This window comes from Pantherophis guttatus, chromosome 3 (genome assembly GCF_059756535.1).
Source record: "Pantherophis guttatus breed Tessera chromosome 3, ASM5975653v1, whole genome shotgun sequence".
NCBI lineage: Eukaryota > Metazoa > Chordata > Lepidosauria > Squamata > Colubridae > Pantherophis > Pantherophis guttatus.
In genome coordinates this window covers 178,921,853-178,947,775 of record NC_142065.1, presented here as the reverse complement: position 1 = coordinate 178,947,775, position 25,923 = coordinate 178,921,853, and the positions used below count along the sequence as shown (strand labels likewise).

At 34.2% G+C, this 25,923-nt stretch overlaps 1 protein-coding gene across 2 annotated transcripts in view; it reads right to left on the bottom strand.

Moving 5' to 3' along the window:
* C3H8orf34 (chromosome 3 C8orf34 homolog) overlaps nucleotides 1–25,923 on the bottom strand; it is an 81,880-nt gene that overhangs the window by 36,072 nt on the left and 19,885 nt on the right. For both annotated transcript variants that reach the window (XM_034429933.3, XM_034429934.3), the window contains exons 4-7: nucleotides 23,199–23,327; nucleotides 18,870–18,898; nucleotides 17,209–17,378; nucleotides 14,355–14,521 (exon numbers count right to left, since the gene is read on the bottom strand). In XM_034429933.3, coding sequence (XP_034285824.1) covers nucleotides 14,355–14,521; nucleotides 17,209–17,378; nucleotides 18,870–18,898; nucleotides 23,199–23,327 — 495 coding nt within the window. The remainder of the gene's footprint in view (nucleotides 1–14,354; nucleotides 14,522–17,208; nucleotides 17,379–18,869; nucleotides 18,899–23,198; nucleotides 23,328–25,923) is intronic.

Below are 25,923 nucleotides of genomic sequence, written 5' to 3'. Positions count from 1 at the left end.
TTGGGATAGCAATCTCAAACATATTCCAGTAAGATTTAATTTTCATGAGAAAAGTCTAAACTGCATCACATCTTTCAACAAAAGATTATAGGAGGCAAAAAACACTTAAAAATACAGTATATTTTTAGAAACACAAAGACTACTATCATGTCAGGTTATAAAATCTTTTCTCTGAATTATTCTGCTTTTGAAAACCAATATACAGTTGATAGGCTTAAGTCTGCAGCGTATTGCTCAAAATATTTTTCTTCAAAACATTTCCTTCATAACATATATCCATATGTAATATACTTTAAGAAATTGTTGCCGATGCACTCAAACTCTAAATTACTGAATTCATTTCTTTCATTGTATTTTTTTAAAATATCTCTAAGTAAACTGGAAATATTTACAGTGTAAATCAAATTTGCCATCATAAATTTTTTTATGTCCTCATAATTTAAATAAAGTGGTTCATGTAGAGTCAGGCTTTGCCAATTTGCCACGTAATCTGCTGGAAATATATATAATTTTCTACTTAAAATGTTAAAATATGGCAAATCAATTATGATTTGTAAATATAATGGCGCCCCATTTAGATCAATTCTAAAAGGCTTTAATATTTTCAACTGAAAGATTAATAATTCATATCACAGTCCAACTCACCACACAGAATTGTTGTTGTGGGGAAAATAGGAGAGGAAGGTATGTTGGATATGTTCGCTACCTTGAGTTATTTATAAAAATAATAAAGGCAGGAAATAAATACAGTAAAATACATAAAATAAAATAAAATGACTGGAGACTGACTAAAAGGAACGCGACAATATTTTTGTATGAAAACCAAATGCTAGATTATATGGACATGTTTTTTTTATAATAATTTTATTCATTTATAACACAAGGAAAATACATACAAAGAAAATGCAAAAGTAAATAATAGGAAAAATAGGGAAGGAAAAAGGGAAGAGAAAAGTGGAGGAAAGAAAAGGGGTAAAAGAAAGAAAAGACATTGACTTCTGACTCCTTTGGTGCTGTAGAAAAAGATATTAACATCAAACCTTTTACTTTTACATAATAGTTTAAACTAGCCATTTCTATAACAACAAATCTATCTAATTGGTAAAATCCAAAATCAAAGTTTCATTTTTTTCCCACCTCAAGCACAAAGTCTGGAAGCAGTTTACAAGTAGAAATAAAAATATTTGTATTTTTTTCTTTGATCAAAGCAGTCAATTTAGCCATTTCTGCTAACTTCATCAAGCTTTGCAGCCATTTGTCCGTTGTGGGGTTTGAGCTGACCTTCCATTTCTGTGCATAGAGTAGTCTTGCTCCCGTCAACATGTATAACATCAAATTTATATGGACATGTTTTAAGAGAGAATTTTCATTGCTAAGCAAGCTGGTTGTTAAGTGAGTTAGGCCCCATGACTGAGGGGATATTGTAACAGTTGTAAGTGTGAGGACCAATAATAGGTCACTTTCTTCAGTGTTGTTGTAACTTTGAATGATTGCTAGTGAATGGTTATAAATCAAGGACTACCTGAATCTTGAACAGCCTTTAAGGGTCCAGATTCAAAACAATTTTATAATGAACCCAGAGCTTATTATCAAGAAAAAATAGTTCTAAACCTATTGGTGGATGTGCAAGAATAATTCAGAATCTACTTTAAAATTCTGACTATTAAACTATAAATTAACATACTGAACATTCTAAGTATTGCAAAGTCCCATGGAAGCATAAAGAGTGGCAACTCTCACTTTGACTATTTCACAAATCTGGAACCTAAATTTTAATTTAATGTCAATATTTTATACTTTTTCCCCTCATCAAAGATAGAAAAAATACGTAAGTGATACTGAAGAAATTTACCTAGTGCAAAAGATAAATTAACTGGAAATATGCAAATGAATACCAGAGTTGATGGGAGTTGGCCAGTATATAATGTAATAAATATAAAAGACAAAAATACAAACAAATATGTCAACATAGTTGTGGATGTTTCCAAGTAATTAATAAAACATAATTTAGAAACCAGGATGAGTTTTGCTATATTATCAGATACAGAATTCAAATACAATAGAAGAATCAAGATTAAAATGTTACGGGAATCTATTTGGAGTCCAGGGGTGCTATTCAGCAGGTTCTGACAGGTTCTGGAGAACCGGTAGCGGAATTTTTGAGTAGTTCAGAGAACTGGCAAATACCACCTCTGGCTGGCCCTAGAGTGGGGTGTAAATGGAGATTTTGCAGTATCCTTCCCCTGCCATGCCCACCAAGCCACACCCACAGAACTGGTAGTAAAAAAAAATTGAATTCCACTACTAATTTGGACCTACAACAAAGAGCTATTTCTTAATATCAAGCAGTGTCTACATAATCTTTTTTTATGCTTTCACCAATTATCTTAATAAAATCTGCAACTAAAAACATTTATCATTTGTGAGTTTTTTCACTGTTATTTGGTTTTAATGGAATGAAAATTCTTGTCTTGGTATCTTTCAACACATTTCATTTCAATTATTAAATCATTTTGAATTCCTATAGGGTTTTTTAGTGCAGTCAACTTTTCTTTTAAGAAAAAAACACTTTTTAATATGTCAATTGCAATCAATTATACATAATTAGTTATATTAATCTCTGGTAAAATATGAAATAATCCACTCTGGTTATTTTCTGAATTGGAAAGTATTTTTTTAATAAAATTGAATTCATCTTTGTATCCACAGACTATAAGTCAGTTTTTATCTCCTGCATACAAACATTTTATATGAAAGCTTTTTACATTTTCTTTTTGATACTATCTGAATACATAAGAAAACACATTAGTGCCCTCAAGTGGCAACAACTAGACAGAAATAGTATTTCTGTATCAAAGACATTGTTATGCTAACATTGGGAGGGAGGAAGGGAGGGAGGAAGGAAGGAAGGAAGGAAGGAAGGAAGGAAGGAAGGAAGGAAGGAAGGAAGGAAGGCAGGCAATGTGTGAGAGAGGAAAACTGGTAGTAAATTTAATGTCAATCAGTTTTACTATATCAAAAACTTCTTATCCATGTGTCACGGAAAAAAATTCTGAAGACAGAGATTTTATAAGTACATGCTGTTGAGGAAAGTGGTGAAAATAGAATTGTTGTGAGGTCAGGTCAAAGAGAAGCAAAATAGCTTACAAAGTGATCGTAAATAAAGTAATGGTATGTGTTCTTATCAGTCTGATGCAGCAAAATCAATAAAGAATTCTGTAGTCCACAATGCTTAGCAACTTTCTTATCTCACAAGATTTATAGTACTTAGATAGCTTAAATTTATCTCATGGTCTGAAAGCAAAGGAAATGGGAATGAGGAAAAATGGTTACTTTAGAGATGATCAAACACGAAACAATTGTAATACTTGACAAGAAGCTCTCAGCCTTAAATAACTAAAGACTGTAATATTTCAGAGTATCTTAGTCTACATCTGAATCATGAAAAATGTACTGAACCTTCTGATTAATTTCTTTTCTTCCATTTCAATATTCAGTCAATTATTTTAATTCCTCTTCTCAAGTATTTGTTCTTTTAGTGACTGTCTTTAAAAAATCATCTACTGCTTTCAGGAAAATAATAATAACCTTTATTGTCACTGCACAACATATGTACAATGAGATTGGTGGAGCTCCCTCAGTGTACCCCCCCAACACAATACAACTCACAGTGAAGAAAAGAAAATCCCTAAGCCTATAAGTCATATTAACAAATAATGGATACAGCCATTTCCAATGTCATATTGTGTTATTTTGTATTTTTGCCAATATATCTAATGTAAAGTATAATGCAACAATGCTGATTGAAGATGGCATACTTTATATTGGAGGAGAAACAAAATTGTAGTCCCCTAATATTGTTGAGAATATGGGGGCAGAACTGCTTTCTGTATTTGTGTCATGCCTGCACAATCTGTTATCAATACAGTTTTTAGTTAGGTGGCTCAGCATGCCAGAAAATGAAAGAGGAGCATTTGAGTGATATTAGCTGGGAATAAACAGCTATAGTAAGAACAAGCAGACTTCTGTTTTTTTCTCAGTCTGTCTTGTACAATATTTATGTGGATTTACGTAGCTTTACTTTATTTTACTTTATATTTTAGTTATTCATTTAGTTTATTGGGTAGATATTAAAGTTAGATAAATGCCTGATTTAAATTTTCATGTGTGTGTCTCAGATCTGAATAGATATTGTTATATTGTAGGCTTAAGGGTGGATTACGTGATAAATTTTGGATTGAAGCTGGACGATGTAAGGAGATATGACGCTCAGCTAATTTCCTCTATTAAGGAGTAATTGATGTAGATCTGCATCAACCTGTTATATGTACTTGGTGTGGAGTATCTCGGTAAGGTTAATAAATTTAATTCAATATAACCACATTTATGTACAGTCAATAAAACAAAATGAATAGTCTAAGGATCTTCAGTTCCACAGATGATGGACTTAACTTTTCTCTAGTGCTTGTTCTATACTGTGTACATTTCTTCATAAATCACAGCTCCAAGGCCCAATTTTCACCAGAAACCAATCATTTTCCCTGGCAGAAATAAGAATGCCGAAGCCATCTGTTGGAGATTGCAGCCTCTCCTTGCATCTACTGGTTTTTGATTACTGGTAAAAATGTCAAAAAGTAGATGTGAAGGCTTTTACGTAATCTCCCGGGCCTGTTTCTCTTCTGGCCTATTCTTAGTTGAAAGAGTCTACTTTTAGGATATAAATAGGAGTTCTTGTTTTTCTCTCTCTAAATCAGTGGTGGGTTGCCCCTGGTTCGGACCGGTTCGTAAGAACCGGTAGTAAATCTGGTGGGAGGCTCTGCCCACTAACCAAGATATCATCAGGAAGTTTCTGCGCATGCGCAGAAGTTTCTGCACATATGCAGAAGCATGCATGCCTGCATGAGCGAATCGAGTGCGTGTGGTCCCGTTGCGAACCGGTAGTAAAGGTAAATAGAACCCACCCCTGCTCTAAATATGTAGTTTAGCTAAAAGTGAGGCTTTCTATCTTAATAAATTCAATGTTTTCCTCAAATATAATGAATATCTGTTTGTTGGATTAAACCTATAATCTGCATGAAAGTAATATTATGAATATTTTCTTTTCTCTTTAAAGACAGTTTCTTTTACTTCATTTTAGTTCTCTGAATATGTCCAGAAGCATCTTCTGTAACAAGGGCTGCTGAATGTAAACTTCTAGCACCAATTAGGAAGAAATTTGCTATTTTTCTTCTATCTGAAATAAGCATGGAAGCAGAATTCCTGTATTAATTGCCCCGCAACTCGTCTAGACTCTTCCTTTCTCCAAAGTGGCTTGTGCATTTATGAATGATGTATGTTCTGAACTGAAGCCAATTAGATCTTGCCATGTTTAGAGAGGAAAATGAAATTAAATCTCCAAAGCAATTACAGCCTTTTCATCCTATTATATAGATGTCCCTATAAAGAATGGACATATGCCACAAAACAAACACCATTTTTCTGAAAATATTAAGGGATGAGAGGAAACCTCCCCAAGTAGCTAATGCTTATAGTTTAAAGACAGAAAATGCTTATCTCAGAAAAAATACTTAAGTGCATCCTAGTGAATCTTACTGTTGTTTAACAATCTCAGCATTATGCCACAACAGTAGGAATAATGAGAATTATCTCAATAAAACCTCATTTATAGAGCTGGACTACTGGAAATTCAGTTTAAGTCAAGAACATTATTTAGACATTTTTATCCAAGATAAATCACTGTGGTATTATAGAAAATGGACTCCATTTATTTGGAAGGAGCGGTCCCAAACAGAGCCAACATAAGCTTTTTAAAATAGGGCTTGTTTGGAAATGTAAACATATCTGAACCAACTACAGCCAAAAGCCCCATTAAGGTAATGGGAAACTATCTTTCCAGTGCTATTACAGAATCTGTCTTATTAAAGCCCTGATCTTCAAAGTGCTGCATTGGCACAAGCCCCATTCATTTTGAAAAAGTTCTGCTTCAGAAGGATTTTTCAGAAGTAGCAGCAGATTGCCTGATGATTAATAAGTGCCAGATCTTATATATTCACTGTGGAATTAGAGAAACATCTGAGAAGTGCTGGGCTTGAGGGAGGAATAAGCATATTTTCTCTCTCTCTCTCTGTCTGCTTGGGGAAAATTTACCCTTTGTTGTCATTCTTCATTGGAGAGGACAACCTGATTGGAATCCATATAATAAAAGGTTATGTTATCTCTGGATTCTGCATTCTGTTCAACCTGTTGAATGAAATCACATTTCATTCAATGTAAATCCTCCTCCTTATAATATTCATTATATAGAAACTGTCTGCATATTGAGCAAAAGTCTGCAGTGTGTTTGATGGAAGAATGGCAAAAGATAGTTTAAGATGATGGGAGCTAAAAAGAGCGAAAATCTCAGAATGAGAGCAGTGAAAATATTCTAGCAAAGGACTTGTAGATAACAAAGATATTGAAAAGGAATATTTAGGCAGCAGTTCCTAACCTATGACCTTCAATTATATTTGGACTATAGCGCTTATGCATATTGGCTATCCTAACTCAGAATTCTGGGGGTTTATTATAACTATGCCATGCTATTTATATTCGGTATGAATGTATAAATTACTTTATATAGAATCAGACACAATTAAACAGAAGAAAAAAATAAATTACTTGAATCAAGGTGACTCTAAGTGTGTACAAAAGCAATAGCTGCTCTCAATGCAATGCAATGCTCCAGGAAGGCCATGAGAGTAGAAGCTATCATCTCAAGAAGCAAGTTGTTCCTGAGGTGGAGACCTCCTTTGGACTGTTTTCTTATAGTAGCTCTTCACAGGTGGTATATTAGTTTCTGGGTGGCCTTCAAGACAGAGTCATATAAAGCAAATCACAATAATTCCCACAGGAGAAGCAAGGGCATAAGTGACTTCTTCAGTGCTCCCTGTTCTAGGCTGCAACTGAAGCATCAATTTTTTCTATCCTGCCTCTTCAAAATCCAATTTTCACCTCCACAAATTATCACAGGGAACACTATTGCTTGCACGATTGTGATCTTTGTTGATTTAGACACATCACATCACATGTTTTCCAGCGCCTGCTTCATCGCTAATCTATCAAATGCTAATCTGCAAGTATTTCTTATCTCCTTGTTTCTTTATTGTTGATGGTTGATCCTAAAAGGACAAGCTACCTATCATTTGTAGAGTTAGAGTTGTTAAATTATTTAAACTGCTGCTTTTGTGATATGATCTTGTAATGTACTGTTATTTCATTGGGACTTTTTTTCCCCAAGAATAACATTAAAATATGCACTTTAATAAATCACTTAATGTAGGAAGTGCTAACTGTAGGAGTATTTCCTATATAAATTACTTTTTCCTGTATTTTAAAATATGCACTTTGATAAACCACATAAAATAGCTATTTTGTAATGACTCTTTCTCCAACTAAAGTTGGGCTTGCACAAATGCTGGCAATCAGAAGATGAAAGAGAACAGTTGGGTGGTTAGTTCAACTATCTGTGGGAAGTTTTTCCCCCCATAAATCTATCAGAATTTGTCTTCCTGTATTGTGACTCCATTATTCTCTGTCTTGCATACTGGAATAACTGAGAACAAGTGTTGACCTTCTAAGTAACATTAGTCCATATCCTGAAGACTATCTGCCTTTCAACCTTTTCTTCTCTTTCTAACTCCTTCAACTTCTTATCACAGTATTTAGTTCTCTGACCACTGCTATTGTTTGAACATTTTCCATGTTGTCTGAATACTTCTTAAAGTGTAAGGCCAAACCCAGAATAAAGTGGAAAAATTACTTCTCATGACTTGGAAATAATAGTTTGAATAATGTTGCCTATAACTGTGTTTGCTTTTTTATATTTACATTACACTTGAGTCACATTTCCATATTTAACTGCTTGTATTATCAAGATTGTTTTGAAATGTACTTCTATCATGTAAGATATTATTTATCCCATCTAATCTTATATCATCTGCAAGTTTGAGAAGCATTCCCTCCATCTCTTCAACCAAGTTATACTAGAAAATGTTGATGAGTAGAGGAACCTCTGAGGTACTTCACTTAATATTCTACTCTACTGATGAGAAACTACCAATAACATCATTGAGCACAACTTTCAAGCAAGTGATTTATGTCCTTCTACCCAGAGTTAATTAATTTTCTAATCAGCCATATACTGCTTAATCAAATAATTTAAGTAAAAATATATTGCATCTAATGTACTTCTATAATCTAAAATAAGGAAATTGCCTAATCAAAAAATAAGATTAATCTCATTAAAATGTTTCTTAACAAATTCTTCTTCTCCTTTTTTTTTTTTTTTTGTTAAGTTTTATTAGAATTTTTCTTTCATCATACATATTTTATGAACAGAGTGTTGACCGGGTCACATCTTACTTACTTACTTACTTACTTATTGGTTCGATTTATATGTCGCCCCTTCTCCGGAAACTTATACATCTTATACATCTTTTATATATTAATCTTTATCATCTATTCCAATCTTCCCATTTTTTCCATATTCATCTCTTTTATATAATTCTTTATCACAAATTAATCACTTTCAACATATCTTGTTATTCCAGCTTCTGCCATATTGTTCTTTTTTTTCCAAGTCCATTTTATTTTCTTAACAAATTCTTGCTGACTTATAGTTATCATCATATTGTTTTAATAATCCTTAAAAATAAATTGTCTTAAAGTTTATAATCTTCACAAATATTAATAATAGACTGACCAGTTTGCAGTTCCTTAGATCCTCCTTTGTTCCTTTTTTGATGAAAAGAACATTATTGTCCTCCTCCTATTATCTGACACTTCACCCTTTATCTAGACCTTTAAATATATAACATATAAAGATTCAATTAGACCATTTCCAGATTTCTTCATTATCTTAAATGTAATTCATCTGACTCTGGAGATGTAAACTTATTCAAAGTAAATGGATATTCCCTGATTATAGTATGTAACCATCAATCTCCAGATTTATTCTTGCTCCTTAATAATTTCTTGGTAGAATAAATATCCAGCTTTTCATAGAAGACTGAGCTAAAATAGGAGTTTGCCTTAACTAATAATATTAGGTTTTTATATTCATTTTCCACTAATTTTCCCCTTTCCCTCAACTAAATATTCCTTATCAGTTTGCATGAAGAATGACTGGTCATGTTATGTCTTAGTCTCCAAGGAGAAATATGTTAACAAATACATTATGAATTTTTGGAAAAATTATGCTAGACAGAGTTTGTCTTGCAACAGATGTTGGGATAATTAAAATCTTACATCACTATCAGTTCTACTGATTCAAATCCTCTATCACCACTACTTTTTTCTCCTCACTAATCTTTATTTTCACATTAATTTTCTAAAATACAGTTATTTCAAAAACAATTACGAATCCAAGTACTTCTTGAATTATGACTATAATTGAATCTAGAACTATAGTCATAAGTCATTGTAATTCAAGGCACCCATATGACTAGAAATGACATTCTGGCCTTTTTCATGGCAGTCATTAAGTGAACGCCTCAGTTGTTAAGCAAACCCACTGATTTGAATGGGTATTTCTTGCCAGAAACCAGCAAAAAATCCTGGAAGCAGGCCAAAAACATCCCGAATTTCAGTCACAGGTATATAAAGCACCATAACCAGTCATAAAGTTGACCTGTCTGACGTGGTTATGTGATTATGATGGAAGGGGTTGGTAGTGGCAGGGTATCCGTCATAACTTCAAACAGTTGTAAAACAATAAGTCATTAAGCAAGGACTACCTGTACCTGACAGGTTACTGAGGATTTGAAACTAAGCTTGATCTCTCCAATTTTAGTTCAATATTTTAACTATTATGCCCCTGTTACTCTATTAAAGATACATGAAGAAAGTTTTATTTTTTTACATGGATTATAGTTTCTTTCCTTCAGTAAGTGTTTCTACATTGTGCAAAGAAAAGCAGAATAAATATGTCATGGTAAATCTAACATTGGAATATGCCAGAAATTCTCCAATTGCTAAACTAATTATAAAACACTAATTAATGTCATAATATATGACAACTATAAGCAGATTCTAGATGTATTTACTTGTGAAGGCCGGAGGCATGTGATCACTAGTTTTAATTTTTCCAGCTGGCTTCTGACAAGCAAAATCAACGGAGAAAGCAAGAGTCACTTAACAACTGCATGACTTACTTAACAACTCCAGTGATTCACATAAAAACTATGGCAAAAAGGTCATAAAATGAGGGATAAGTCACCTAACAACTGTCTTGCTTAGTAATGAAAATTTTGGGTTTCACTGTGATTTTAAACTGAGGACTACTTACCTGTATTTTTTGTAACATTTTTTTTTAAAAGTACATATGATGACAAGTGTACAAGCAACTTCACATACTAGAGAAAGCAGAGTACAGGTCATCCCCGGGTTACGAGTGTTCCCTTAGCTAGTGATTGAGTTATGTGATAAGTGGCCCTTAGCGTTTACGAACAAGTCCCGAAATTACGAATATTGGCACCTTCATGAAAATATATGTTGTATCAACTCTGCTGCTAATCTTTTAAGCACACACCAAAGCATCCCTTTCTGAGGGATGTTTTCAAGTGTACAAGCAAGTTCATATACTAGAGAAAGCAGAGTATACCAAAACACTTAAAATAATGACAAAAATAAATTGAGGAGAAATATATAAATAGTAATAAAACATATGACTGGTCTCATTGCCAGCAGTTTAATAACATACTGCAAGGAAGTGAAATTGAAAATTGGTTAACAATCTGAAGCTATATGGAAAAGCACCATCTGAAATAGAATCATTGCTCAATACTGTCTGTATATACAGCCAAGATATTGCAATGGGGTTTGGACTAGACAAATAGCAATAGCAATAGCACTTAGAGTTGTATACCACTTCATAGTACTTTGCAGCTCTCTCTTAGCAGTTTACAGAATACGCAATTGCCCCAAATCATCTGTGTCCTCAGTTTACCGACCTTGGAAGGATGGAAGGTTGAGTCAACCTTGAACCTGTGGGACTCGAACTGCCAAAGTGCTGGCAGCCGGCAGTCAGCAGAAGTAGCCTGCAGTACTGTATACACCAACGTGGTGCAAAGGTGCCATCCTCATTATATTAGAGGAAATATAGTGAAAACTGAAGGAATCAAGCTGCCCTTTGGAAATAACATCAAGAGTCTGGATGAAGAAGATCAATACAAATATCTTGGCATCCTTCAGGCTAAAGTCAAGATGAAGTTTAGAATTGAACATACCATAATAATAAAGATCTTAAAGCCAATCTTAATGATAGACACATTATCAAGTCTACCACACCTGGACAATTCCAATCATTAGATACACAGCAAGTGGATTGGAGTCAAGCAGAATTAAAAACCCTGGATGGAAAAATAATGACAGAGAATCATCTCCTTCATCCATGCAGCAATGTTGACATACTCTACTCACCAAGGAACATAGGTGGAATGTTGTGAGTACACCAGAAGAAGAAAAAAGGACATTGGAAGAATATCTGAAGGACAGTGAAGAAGATGCACTGAAGCTAGAATATCATGAAGACAATATTTAGACAACTTAACGAAAGTTCTACATTTTACGTGAAATCTTAGCAGCAGCCTAGATATCATAAAATTAAAACAGAAATTTGTAGCAGACTGAATCCTGTTACTCCCTGTATTCTGAAAATCCAGACTCATAACTCTATTTTCAATTTATTGGATGCAATCAAATCTTGGTCCACCAATAAAGAATGGAAAAAAAATGGAATTGTTTTCACCAATATTTCAGCTCAATACTACTTTGCTAGTAGCATTTTACATAATAATATCTACTCATTAGTATGCAATTAATTGAGTCAGCAGTTCTATATTTTTTAAAATTCTTTTAAATATTCCTTTTGCACATCATTGAGTAAGAAATTGTGTGGCTGGGAGAGCATAGTTAACAAGCTGCTCATAAATCTGTTGATTTCAACATCTATACCTCAGGAAATAAATAAATATTTAAACACAGGTGAGGCTAGAATTTTCTGTCATCTCCTTGCTTTATCTATATAATCAAACTCTAAGTCTAGTTTAGCGTTTCGGGTTTAGACTAAAACTTGGCAAAAAACAAAACAAAACCATGTCATAGAACAACAGCAGTTTGTTCCAAAGGCTACAGTAAAGGGTTTCTGAAATAATGACAGCATGATAGACAATATTATAAAGAAAAGAGAACAAAGAACCATGATTTCCTGAATCATCTAGTAGTTGCTATTGGCTCACAAATTACTTAAGATAATGTAAATGTACCAAAGTTAAGACAACAATTAGGAGGGCAAATCTGATTTGGAATAAGACAGCTAAGGCTTTCTCAACTTTTGATATGAGAATTATATTCAATTTGTATTAAGATATTTAATGTCTTTAATAACTGGGTAAGACATGTTAGTTAAATTCATAAAAAAGTGCACATAATCATAAGAAAAGGAGAAAAGATACACGTGTTAATAGAGTATGACTTTTAAAAAGCTGCCAGAGGACTGTGGTCTTTGAATAGCAGCCAAGGGTAGGAGAATGGCCAACAGTGTGGAAAAAAATAATTTGAATAAATATGCATGTTAAGTACATGAAACTACAAAAATGATGAAACTGTGCAAAAATGGATAATATCCTAACCATTTATCGTGAAAGAAAGAAAGAAAAATTCCACATTGACATACTGACATTTTAAGTGTTTGTCCATTAAGGTTAACCATTCAAACTTACACATTAATCTGAAATAGTCTTCCATATTTTAGAAAATTAGAACTCCATTCCTTTTTCATTCTGAGATCCAAAACACTCCTAAAGCATTATTCTTACATACCAAATTGTTCTAAGAAAGAAACAGTGAATCAATGCAATGTACTAGACATTTATCACTATTGAAGAATCAAGAGACACAGATGAAAAAATAACATTTGATATTATCTTAGATAATTAGTCTTATCTAATTCTAGTGTTTCAGGGTATATTTTTAAATTCATGTTGTGCCTAATTTAAGAATAATTCCAGAACACAACCAAACTTGCTTGTAATTTCAAATGACAAAGAAATGATGCCCAGTGATAGATTAATGGTCATTGCATCTTCTGCCACCAATAGCCTCCCACCGACCAGTCCGCTCCACAGAGAGGGTCTCCTCAGGGTGCCATCGGCCAAGTTATGTCGGCTGGCGACACCCAGGGGGAGGGCCTTCTCTGTGGGAGCCCCAGCCCTGTGGAATGAACTGCCCCCGGAAATACATAAGATCTCCGACCTCCGGGTGTTTCGCTGCGCACTGAAGACCCTGTTGTTCCGCCAGGCCGGGCTATCAACATAATAGTTTTAAATTGGGGTATTTTAAATTTCTGGGGTTTTAATTGAGCCAAATTTATTTAATCATTTTAAATTTTAATTGCTGTTTTGTCTTGTGTTTTTAAATAGGCTGTACACCGCCCTGAGGCTTCGGGAGAAGGGCGGTATAGAAATAAAATTATTATTATTATTATTATTATTATTATTATTATTATTATTATTATTATTGCAACTCAGTTCCAATAAACAATACTTCTAGATACTAACTATATATAAAAACAACGTTCTCTCTCTTTCTCCTACACACACACACACACACACACACACACACACACACACACACACACATAAAGGTTAATTTATATAAAATTTACATACTTTTTTTTTTTAAAAAAAAACTTGACTGTAGCAATTTATATCTCTCTAGACCAGGGTGTCAAACTCAATTTCATTGAGGGCTGCATCACGGTTGTGTTTGACCTCAGGGGGCCAGAGTGGACATGGCCAGCTCAACGTCAGGGGGTGCCTGTGGTGGCCCAAGCACTTTGTCAGAGAAAACGGGCTCTCCTCCTGCAACCCTCCTGAGCTCTGTTTCTGCTGGCAGAGGCACTGTGGCCCAGTCCTTCACTGTTTCCCAGGTGGCCCCACGGGCCAGATCTAAGCACCCCGGGGCTGGATCTGGCACTCAGACCTTAGATTTGACATCCCAGCTCTAGACTTTTAAACTAAGCATATAATACCTAAGCAGACATTTGGGAACCTGACTTCAGATTCCAAATTGAGTCTCATAAGGATAAGTGGCACAGTGGTTAGAATGCAGTATTGTGGGTTACCAGGAGTTCGATCTCAACCAGGTCAAAGTTGACTCAGCCTTCCATCCTTCCAAAGTTGGTAAAATGAGGAGCCAGATTGTTGGGGCAATATGCAGAGAGTGGTTTACAAAGCACTATAGAGCAGTATATAAGCCTAAGTACTAATGCTATAATCAACTGAGGACACATTAAATGAATTAAGTTTTGTATTTACCCAGCAGTTCCATGGCATCATCTTCATTGTCAATATCTTCTTCTGTTACTGAAGGAGTTGTGCTGGGTAGAGAATCAAACGAATCTTGTGAAAGCATCGCAGCCAGCAATTTTTTATGTTGCTGCTGCTGATGTTTCAGTCCTTTAGTCTTCGGTTTCATCTTTAAACTAGAAATAATAGTTAATCTATTAGTCTCATTAATAGCGACTGTTTGACCAAGAGGACCTATATATTTGATAGAGAGGGAGATTAAATAAGTCAATCATCACATAATTAAGTCCTTTTGATTTTGTTAAAGCAATTTCTGTAAACAGGAGAAAGATAATATAAATTATATAATAATAATATATTAATATAATAATAATATAAATTAGAGTAAAACAAGTCATCCTGGACTGTGTAAGATAACACACATACGGTATATACATTATATCTGTAACTTGGTTATCTATACAGTTGCCATCATACAGAAGAAGACTATCAGTGGAAAACACAAGTCAATTCAGAAGAAAAATTTTAGGGGATAGGAAGATGTCTTCATCAGAGATGCCAATCCAATCATCATGGCAGACAAATGTTAGTCCCATCTTTTGGCCTACCATTATTTATTTACAAGGTGGATAGTAAAATAGTAATTGTGTTCAGGTGAATATAGTAAAATATATTCACATTAATCAGAAGCATGCTAAGCCAAGTTCCCCAACTGTGTAGAATTCAGCTGAGTAAAGATTTAAAGAACTTCTGGATAAACAGAGGAATTTGAAGTAGGAAGACTAAAATTGCCTTTACCACTTATCAGTTCTGAAACCCTATATTATGAAGTTTGATCACCGCAGTTGACATAACTGGCAGCCCTAAGTCTAACAAAGAAATTTCCCAAGAAAAAGAAAAAGACAGACAAAGGGAAAAAGAGCGAGAAAAGACCTGCAAGTATACAGGGTATATTAACATTCAGGCCCCTTAAGCCAATCACAATATGTTTTATTAATTAATACTTTTTCTGAGACAATATTACTGTACTTAGGAATGTTCAAATGTCTAAGAAGGTGTTTAGAAGAAAATGGCAAGCAATATGAATATTTAATGTAACTTATATAATAAATTGTCTACTGCAACAATGTTTTGGTATACCCTGTATATACAGTATTTAAATGCCTTGAATTAAAATATATAACCACATTACTTTAAAAATCCTATGGTTTGATATATTCTCAATTATTTTCAAGTAATAACAATTGTTATTAGGTCTCTTCATATAACCGCATGTATCTTTAGATCATTTAATATAGTAACACTTCAAGGAATTAGATTGGAAATGTTTAATCAATAATATTCTTCCGTAACTAGTTGATTTTGTAAGACTGATATCTTTGGAACTGATACAGTAAATATCTGAATAGACATCCTAAGTCAAAAATAAAATCTATGAGTACATTCTAGAAATTTTTAAACTTTATTTTTTATTTTAAAGTATTTTAAATTTTGAACTAGAATTACAGCAAAAACCAATGTTTCCCTATCATTGATGGACAAAGTCTAAATCATGATATCTCTTTTCATTCTCATTCTTGGTCAGCCCATGCCATAACTATGCACCTCCTTTCTGATTCCCTGGGCCTTTAATTTTTGTTTCATGCCTACTTTGAAACACAGCTCATTTCCCTAGGTTTGGCTTACTGGATTTGAACCTTCAAATGCAACAAATAGTGCAGTAGTATTTTATAGTACATACAAATGCATATGAATGTACAAATGGATATTCAGCTATAAATGGGAGGATGCTTTTCATCCTAGCAGAGAGAGAGGAATCTTTGCAAATGGAACTTGTCAAGATCAGACACATGATCCTGGCTTTCAAGACCCTAGTCCCATGATGGCAAACTTATTGTATGCATGCCGGAAGTGGCATGCAGAGCCATCTCTCCAGGCACGCCAGTTATTGCCCATTGCTCTTCCGGGTTCCGGCATACCGGCCAGCTGGTCTTTCCACGTGTGAGAGTGCCAGAAACTGGAAGAGCAACTGCCTGATGCGCATGTACATGCCAGGAAAGTGAGCTTCCAGTTTCCTTCGTGCATGGTGGTCTTCGCACATTTATGCGCATGTCGGAAACCGGAAGACCAGGTGACCAGTGCACATGCGCACACTGGAAACTGGAAGACCAGCTTCCCGGCGCACACATGTGTGCTGGGGAACTGTTCTTCCGGTTTCTGGGGCTCCTGCACCCACCCACGTGCGAACTCCCGTTTTGGCACAGTGCCAAAAAGGTTCACCAGCACTGCCCTTTTCGCTAGTGTGAAGAGGACCAAACTTCTTTTATTTCTTTTTCTCCTAATGATTAAGATAGGATCAAATAATAGTAATTCTGATGAGGAACACTTGACAAATGTTTATTTTTACATGTATTCCTGCCATCATTCTTATCAAGACTGATAAATTATCATCATAAGAAAAGGCAACTTCTTCCCCACCATTTAGCTTATCAGTGTTAATGCTATTGGCAAAGAAGTAGTTAAGGTACCTAAAGCTGAACAGTGGAGACTTGAAAGCCACAAGTGGCCTATGATGTGTGTGGATGCTCCAGATATGGCATAGATAACACACTAGTTTTCTTATTTTAATAAGGTCTTATTTTTCTATTATCTGCATATGTTCTTATAAAGGTATCTGAGAATATACTCAAGAAATGAATAGAAGGTCCATGCAAATGTCTGCTATGTTCTCATTCTGTATCTGTCTTAGACAAAGTAGGAAAGCTTCTTTTACAGCAAAATCAAATAAAATTAACCTGTTGTAAATGGATATGACATGGGAGACAGCTATCTCCCAATTATTCACCACAATTGGAAAATGTACCTTCCTCCAGGACTGCTACTATCTTCACTGTCCCACTGTTCCATTTTGCTTCTTGGTACTGGAGGCTGCAACATTTCATCAGCCAGTGGATCTGCATCATTTTCTTCACGTCCTATCCATTCTCCAACTACCCGAGGCCGAAGAAGTGAAGTATTAAAAGCTGCTGTTTCCTATTAGAGAGAAAACGATTTATCATTACTTATTGGCAACAATATGGATAAACATAATAAGTTCAAGCAATTCAAACACAATTGTATTTCATAGAAAGGTACAACATACATAAAGGCATCTGGAAAACACTGGAGCAGGTAAGACTGCAGTTTAACACTCCAAGAAAAAGTTAACAGCATTTCTAGATAGTTAAAATTATTCTGTCATTATGTGCCATTAAGTTGGTGTTAACTCTTAGCAATCACATAAAATAAATTTAGTCTAAGTAGATCTAGCTCGACCTGATCCTTTAGGTTTTTTAACAGGTTGCCCATTGTAATTGAGCTCATCCACTTTGTTGCTAATCATCTTCTTCTCTTTCTTGGCACCTTTACCAGCGTTATAGTCTTACAACACATTAAAACTGCATTTCTAGACCAGTTCAAAGAAACATCTATCCCTAAAGCTCCAAGATTGTGCTTTGCATTGGGACTTGTACATTTCCCTTAGAAAATCAAGCAGAGATTGTTCAATTCTCTATCCTTCTATCCTTCCTTCCTTCCTTCCTTCCTTCCTTCCTTCCTTCCTTTTCCTTTTAGATACTAGCTGCTCCTTATTAAAGATGTGCCTGTATTTGTACTTATTTTCCTCAGTCTGAACACCACTATTGTGTGCCATTTCTTTAATGAGCAAAGTAGAGTAAGAATACCCATACTGGATCTGACACATTCTTCTCTGCTGTGGACCCAAATACTATACTCACCACTAATGCATATATCACTAGACTCTGGTTGCTATAGAAAAACATAAAAACATTGCCTACAATAAAGTATCATAAAACCATATTGAACATAAAGTACAATAATTTCTCCAAATCATAAACGGATATCAAATAAGAAACGGCTGAAATCCAATTACTATTAAGCTTGGAAAGTCAGACTGAATAAAATTGTTTTTATGGCCTTGCAAAATGTCAGTAATAACATTTTGGGCCAGTGTGCTGCTCCCAAGCGTGGGGCCTGTCTACTGGTCCAGGTCCCACTTACCAAGGAGGTAGGACCTTGAGTAGGTAGATAACCTGACACAATTATTTTACTAAAGATGATCCATCACATAGTATATATAAAATACATAAAGAATGCTATCTTGTGCAATCTGCAATGAACCTGTCATATTGCTTTTCACAACCATTATCTGAGTGATCATGGTTATATGTTGCTGACAGCAAATTTTAGAATAGCACTTTGAATTTCAACCGATTTCTCCAATATCTCCTAGATGTGATAGGCCCTTCAACTTTCAAAAAATTACATAGATGATTCTTCTCAGACCTGGTGATTCCAAAATTTGTAATCATGAAATGAATGAAATATATTTTCAATTAAGAATTTAATCTACCTAAATTAAATTCTGGTAAGGATATTGCCAATGTAGCAAACTTCCCAAATTATTTTTGCATGCTTATTTTGTGAAATACAAGTTTGATGTAATTTGCTAAACATAATTCTTACCTTATTGAGCCCATCAGAAATTGCAATGCCTATAAATAGAACAATATTATACTTAATTATAAAGATAAATAAATAAAGCATAATTGCTTGTAATCTAATGTCTAGTCAAGGCCTGGTTGAAATGTAATAATGAAATTCTTTCAAATTATGTCTGAGAAAATATGCTGGCATATAATGCCTGATTACTCTCACATTACTCCCACAGCCTCTATCTCCTTGTGGGAATACCTAATGTTCTGAGTTGATTGCAATATTTGGAATTTTTAAAGCATATAATTGATGCTCTCACAAAGTGGCTGCCAATGGGTGGCTTATCTATTTATGAGATAGCTGCCATCATAAGCATAACTAGTTATAGCATACTGATTTATTAGAAAGCAATTCAATTATGTTGCTTCATGTGTCCCTTCTATCATTCTAGAGGGTTTTCTACCATCCTGTTTCTTTCTTTCTTTTTTTTTTATGAGTGGGTAGACAGTAGGATTGCAGATTGTTCAAAGGAGATGATTTGCAATCCTTGGAAAAAGGTTCAGCAAACTGCCTGTATCTGCAAAGAAATACTGCCAGGAACATTTTATGCAAGGCTTCATGCAAGGCTCAAATAAGAGAAGGGTACTTTAATTATTCAGAGAGATTCTTCATCTGCAATGTGACTTAATAGACACATGCCCCCACCCACCCCTAAAACCATTTACCATTGTTATTATCTAAGAATGCCTTCTGTTACTGGGGGTTAGTGTTTTATGCCAATTCAATATGAAAAAGTACATACATTTACAAAGGACATATATTGAATAAAAACACTTTGCTTCCAGTTGTTAATCAATTTTTAATCCTGGAAGGGTTAATTTAGCAATGAGAATACACTTCAATTCTTCAATCTCTCACAATGTGGGGGCTTGCAAGAGGTAGAAAGTATAATCAACTTTTACAGGCTTTATTTGGTTCAGAAAACCAAATAAAGCTTGTAAACACACCACAGTAACCCATTTTTGGTCATTCCCACATATGATTCCCCTCCCCCCCAAGTTTTAAATCTCTGTTATTTGTCCTTTAAAAGATATCTATTATTCCTTATTTCTCAATTATCAAGTCACTCTGCGTTTATTTGTTTGCAGTGTTTGTTCTGACTCTGATTTCTAGGATCAAGCACTTTGGTTTCATAGACCAGTTTTAGGTTCTGACTACCAAAGACATGCTGGTTTGCTTCTGCTGGTTCCTCTCTCAGGCATATCCACCAAATCAGCCTGCTTGTTAATAACATACCATATCCTTATTCTAATTCATTGAACAAATACACTGAATGTATGTATTAGCAACCATGAAACATAGACCCTTATAATTGTGTTTAGTTTGTTTTTATTTAAAATAAATGTTCATTTAATTATTTAAATTAAATATTTATTTCGAAACATATGAGTTCAGAGTGGTATTTCCATTGATCCACAGTTCAAATAACTGATATGATAGCTTTAATACAGTAAGGAAATAACGTGCGCAGTCAATTAAACTCTTTGTGTCGGTACGGTATTATTCCCTGATGTACAATAGAAAGCCTATTCAGATGGCACTTCTCTGAAATACATTACAGCATATTTTTCTAGAGGGAAAAAGGAAGAGGAGACCATAAGTGCTACAGAGTTCTATACAGAACACTTAACAATTGTGCCTATCTTTAAAACATTCTCCTATTAATGTACACTCCCTGCTTTGATAACTGTATTTACTGGAACATTTTCCTACTAACAGTTAATTTCCATTTTTATGCTTCTTCAACTTTATTTGCAAGATTCACATAATGTGTCTCTTAAAATGAAAGAAGCTTTACTTCTAGAAGCCATTTGAGATTCATTCCCAAGGGACTTACTTTCAACTAAATGCTGGTGAGTTTAATGTAACTCAGGTGATTTTTATCACAAAAGCAGAAAAGACATAAGGGGCTTACTAGATTCCCTTCTGCCATGATATTTCAAAATGTATGTTCCTCAGATGGTATCTGTTTTACTGAGAACAAAAGGCTGATAATAATGTACTTTTCTGAAATGCCAGCAGATGGCCTTATTAAAGACTGGGTGTTCTTAAATCTGTTGAATTAAACATTCTGGTTTAACGGTACAGTTAGGATCATTTTTCTCTTTTCTCTTTCAAACTGATTACAGTTGATGAAAGTAAAATGGATCATCAGAATTTGACTGTACTTCTGATGCATTCATTTTAAGAATGCTTTAGTCTACATCCAAAAACCTGTAATTCAGCAAAAAAAAAAAAATCAACAGCATTATATTCTTAGAGAATTTATTTGAGTACAACTGTATAGGATATCTATAACAGAAATGCAGGAGGAGTGGCAGACCCTGGGAGGAGTCAAAAGAAGAATCAGCGCCGAGTCTTTACCTAGCCATAAATGGTCCACAATGGTTCACACTTCTTGAATCCCACAGACCCTTATCTAGAGTCAAAATAGTGCTGTTAGTTCAGTAGATTCCTATGCATAGGCATGAGTAGCAATGAATCAATTTAATTGAAACTTCATGTGTCTTTCATGTCTCATGATAAATAAAGATTTAAGTCTTCTTCAAGCATTTAAAAAATATGCCAGCATTTTGCACAAGGACAAGAGTGTGAATAATCATGTTAGCTCAATTGCAACAATGTACCAATTTCTATGTGTTTCCAGTGTGCTTCTTCCCTTGCTTTGTGTCTATACTCAAAGTACCTCTGAATGAAAAATAGCAGAGCTATTGATTTATTTATAATTTGTATGCCTATAGTGAATGAAAAAGGAATCCTGTATCAGTAAAGGCTCAAATGGGATTCTAGCAAAGCCAAAATAAGCTATATAGAATTTGCCCCCTATTTTGGTGCAATATATAGATATGGAAAAGGACTGCACTGGTGACACTAATTAATACAAACCTATGGCTCTATATATCATTATGGAATATGGCTCTCTCGGTACACATTCATATGAAAAAGTACACTTTTACACTTTTACACTGTACACTTGTGGCAATCAAAACATGTGGAAGATATAATTGCTACTGTAAAGTAATAACTTAATATGAAAAGTTGAAGATATTTGAAAAATGGTATTATTTTGATTCCTTATTGCAAAAATTCTTGTAACATTAAGCTGGCATAGTGCTCTGGAGAAGTTCAAAGAAATATTAGGATTTAGTTGCCTTTTCAATACTGAGTTCCAACATGGGCAGTATTAAATCAGAATATTATTCTGCCATCACTTCTCTAATGAGACAACAAGTTTATTACCTACAATATTCTTTGGCACATGTAACTTGATCTCTGTCCTAAAACTGGTCAATCAGCCTGAATAAACCATAGGGATTTTATAAACACGAAACATATCCAATGCATATTAGAAATAAAAATGGAATGAAGTATTGCAGTAAAAAAAGATACTACACTTCAGTAACTGCAACATAAAATTAAATTTAGTTTACTATAAAATGCATTGTAGCAAATTTCAGCCATAAAAACATTTATAATAGCACAAAACTGATAGGACGACAAATATAAAAAAGAATATATCTAGAGATTTTGCTGGCATACTAGAACTCAAGTACAATACACCAATCTGTCATTGCAAAGTATCATTCAATGTCATCTTAATCAGCTACTGCTTTTCGAGAAATTACATAAAGACATAAAATTCTTTTAAAAGTGAATAGAGGAGGAAGGGACTGAAAGGCTCAGAACAGGGGTAAAATTCAGCAGGTTCTGACAGGTTCTGGAGAACCGGTAGCAGAAATTTTGAGTAGTTCAGAGAACCGGCAAATACCACCTCTGGCTGGCCCCAGAGTTGGGTGGGAATGGAGATTTCACAATATCCTTCCCCCAGGAGTGGGGAGGGAATGGGAGTTTAGCAGTATCCTTCCCCTGTGACGCCCACCAAGCCACCAAGCCACGCCCACAGACCCAGTAGTAAAAAAAACTGAATTTCACCACTGGCTCAGATGGATGCTTTTTAACTTTACAATTAAATTTGATCCATTTCTCTATTTTTTGGACTAGTTTTTCAAAACTCTTAAACAGCTGGAAGTTTTTCATAAATCTTAAAAATGTTGATTTTTTTTAAAAAATGAAGTGCAAACCATCTTTTGAGTGTCATCTAATGTCCTTTAAACTGTGCAGAGAAATATTCAGACTTAATTCTGTTACTATGTTTATCACAAACTGTTGGTACTATCTTTAAGTTTATTTTAATGAAACACTTGTAAAATGTGTATTGCCTTCACTAAAATTATTTCTAATCTTTGTGTCATAGGATTATGCTTCTTCAGTACATGCCTGACGTGTTGATCAACTTACTTTGAGAAAGATTTTCGAGAGCTTTGCCAAGTTTCTTACTTTCTTGAAGGATATGATTTAATTCATCAAAATCATGATGCTCTGACTTTGACTTAAAGTCCCATTTCAGGTGTCCTACTGATCGTGGCACTAAATAAAATAAAGCACAATTTCAGGTTATAAATACCTGGGAAAAAATCTGGCTTCCACATGTGCTAAACTATCTTACCAATGCTCACTTACATGTTGCTTAGTCAATATCTTAAAACTGAAACTAGCTTTGTAGCTTTGTTTCTATAGAAACTGGTTTTCACATCTTTATGAGCATGCAATCATTTCTAAACATGCTGAATTTAAATAATTAAAACTCAATCTTTCTAATTATGTTACAGTGAAAATTGAAGTAAGTCTTCTTTTCAGAAAGTCTTCTGCAAAGTATTCTGGCAGAAAAAACACTACAAGAGGATTCATTTTTTTAAGAAACAAGAAGTTTACATATATTAAGAAGCAAAATTTTAACCATAATATTTATTTTTACTACTAAGATCTGAAGTGAAATATTGAAATGCTCTTGCTAGTTAGATGTCATTTCAAGATTCTCCAATACATTCTTTCCTTCCCCAATTCACTATTGGGTTTTTCCCCCCAGACCAATAGCATTCTGTAGTTACTGAGTATGCTCAATCCTCATTGGTTTGTTTGGGAATTGTTAAGTGTATGTATGTATGTATGTATGTATGTATGTATGTATGTATGTTTGTTTGTTTGTTTGTATTAAAGTAAGCATGCAAATAAATAAAATTAGGATTATTTGCTTATTTCATCACCTTGGTTTTGTATGTAACAGTTCATAGGAGTTTTCATCATTAAAATGTGATGAAATAAATGATGTGGGATTACAGGGACAATAGTAGAGTCTTTTTTTATTTCCAGAATAATAACCCACTTTTCTGATTGGAAATTACTTTGGCTTTCTTCTTCCTTTCCATTAACTCAGCAAAATAAAAGTCCTATAACCATGTGATATAAACCCATGGAATAGATCTTCTCCCTTTAATGCTTAACTTCAAAGAACTGGGATGACAATAATATAAACTTTAGAAGATCCTGAATGATGAGACAAGAGCCCATCAAGTCTAGTATTCTTCTGATTTATAATAGCCAAGCATTTCTAGACAAGCTCATAAATATGGACAAGATGACAATAGATCATATCTACTGTTGCTTTCTGTCTGCTAGTATTCAAATTATGATGCCTGAGATTATAGAGACAGTAAAATAGCCATTGACAGCTTGATCTGCCGTGAATTTTTTCATTTACATCCCCTTCTCTGATGGCAGAATATTCAACAGTTCAAGAAATATTTCTCCTAAATCTTTCATACATTTGTAAATGGTGGGGGACGGGACTCTATCCACATTTTTCATATCATAGGTATTATTTATTTATTTATTGATTGATTGATTGATTGATTGATTCAATTTGTATGCCACCCTCTCCGAAGACTCAGTAAAATGTATTACAGTAATATGTACAGGTATTTTCATATTGTGAGCATTACAGTACCCACAAATTTAAGTAGAAGGAATAAAAAGCTCCTTTCACATGACTTGAGGCTTTTTAAATTACTCCCACAAGTAAAAATAACCATGAATCTGCAAATCTTTTACTGACAAGGTAACAGGAGATTTTTTTTTCTTCAATTCACAATTTTAAATTAATTCCAATTCCAGTTTCAACTGCATAAAGTAAAATGCCTTCAACAAAAGTAGCACCAGCTCATTAAGAATTGCAATGATTACTATAGTATTTTTTACTGAATGTTTAGGGCACAGGTGTCAAACTCGTGGTATCATGTTGCCGTCTCATGATGTTTTTCCTCCTCGCGGAGCTGTAGTGGGCTTAGCCTGCGTGTGACGCATCTGGCCCACGAGCCGCCAGTTTGACACCCCTGTTCTAGGTTTACTCATTACTCATTACTAATATTTTCAAAACTTTTCCTGAATCCTATTATTCAGCATTTATTATAGCCAGCCCTGAAGTTGGCTAATTCTCCTGCTATAATTCTTGAATTATTATCTTTTACATCAGATGCAATGCCTCCCAAGTAATATAAGAAACATAATATATTAATATCAAGAAGGAATTTTAGGGCTTTTCTTGTTTCTTATTGTAATGAACTACTTTATTCTTTTTACATTTTTTCTATGCATGTACTTAGGTTAGGTTTCTTTATTTCTAAAAAAAATTCTGCTATGTGGTTTTCGATATGTAAAAACATCAGATTAAAATTTAGGTACATAATGGAGTTAAACAAAAACCATGTTTTCAAGAATCTACACTGACATTCTAATTCCAATTTAACCATAGGCCAAACAAATGTATCCATGTTCTATAAAGGGAAAGTAGAGGCTGACCTCAGTTGGAGCATTTGATACTTGAAAGAGTACAGTACGTCTACACAAATGCATTATCTCATACATATCCAAATGAATATGTATAACATGAATCCTGCAGTCTGAATATTGATTAGGCAGGCAATAATATTTGAACCGCACTTCGTCATAAGCAATACCATTGTATTATTATTCTACATGATTCAGGCCGCTGAAAATCACAAGATAGAGCAGGCATACATTTATTAAATAAATTTAAAAATTAAGTTTATAGACACCCCCACAGAAACATGAAAATCAAAATATCAGTATAGAAGCTGGGGGAAAAAAATCACAAACTATATTTAAT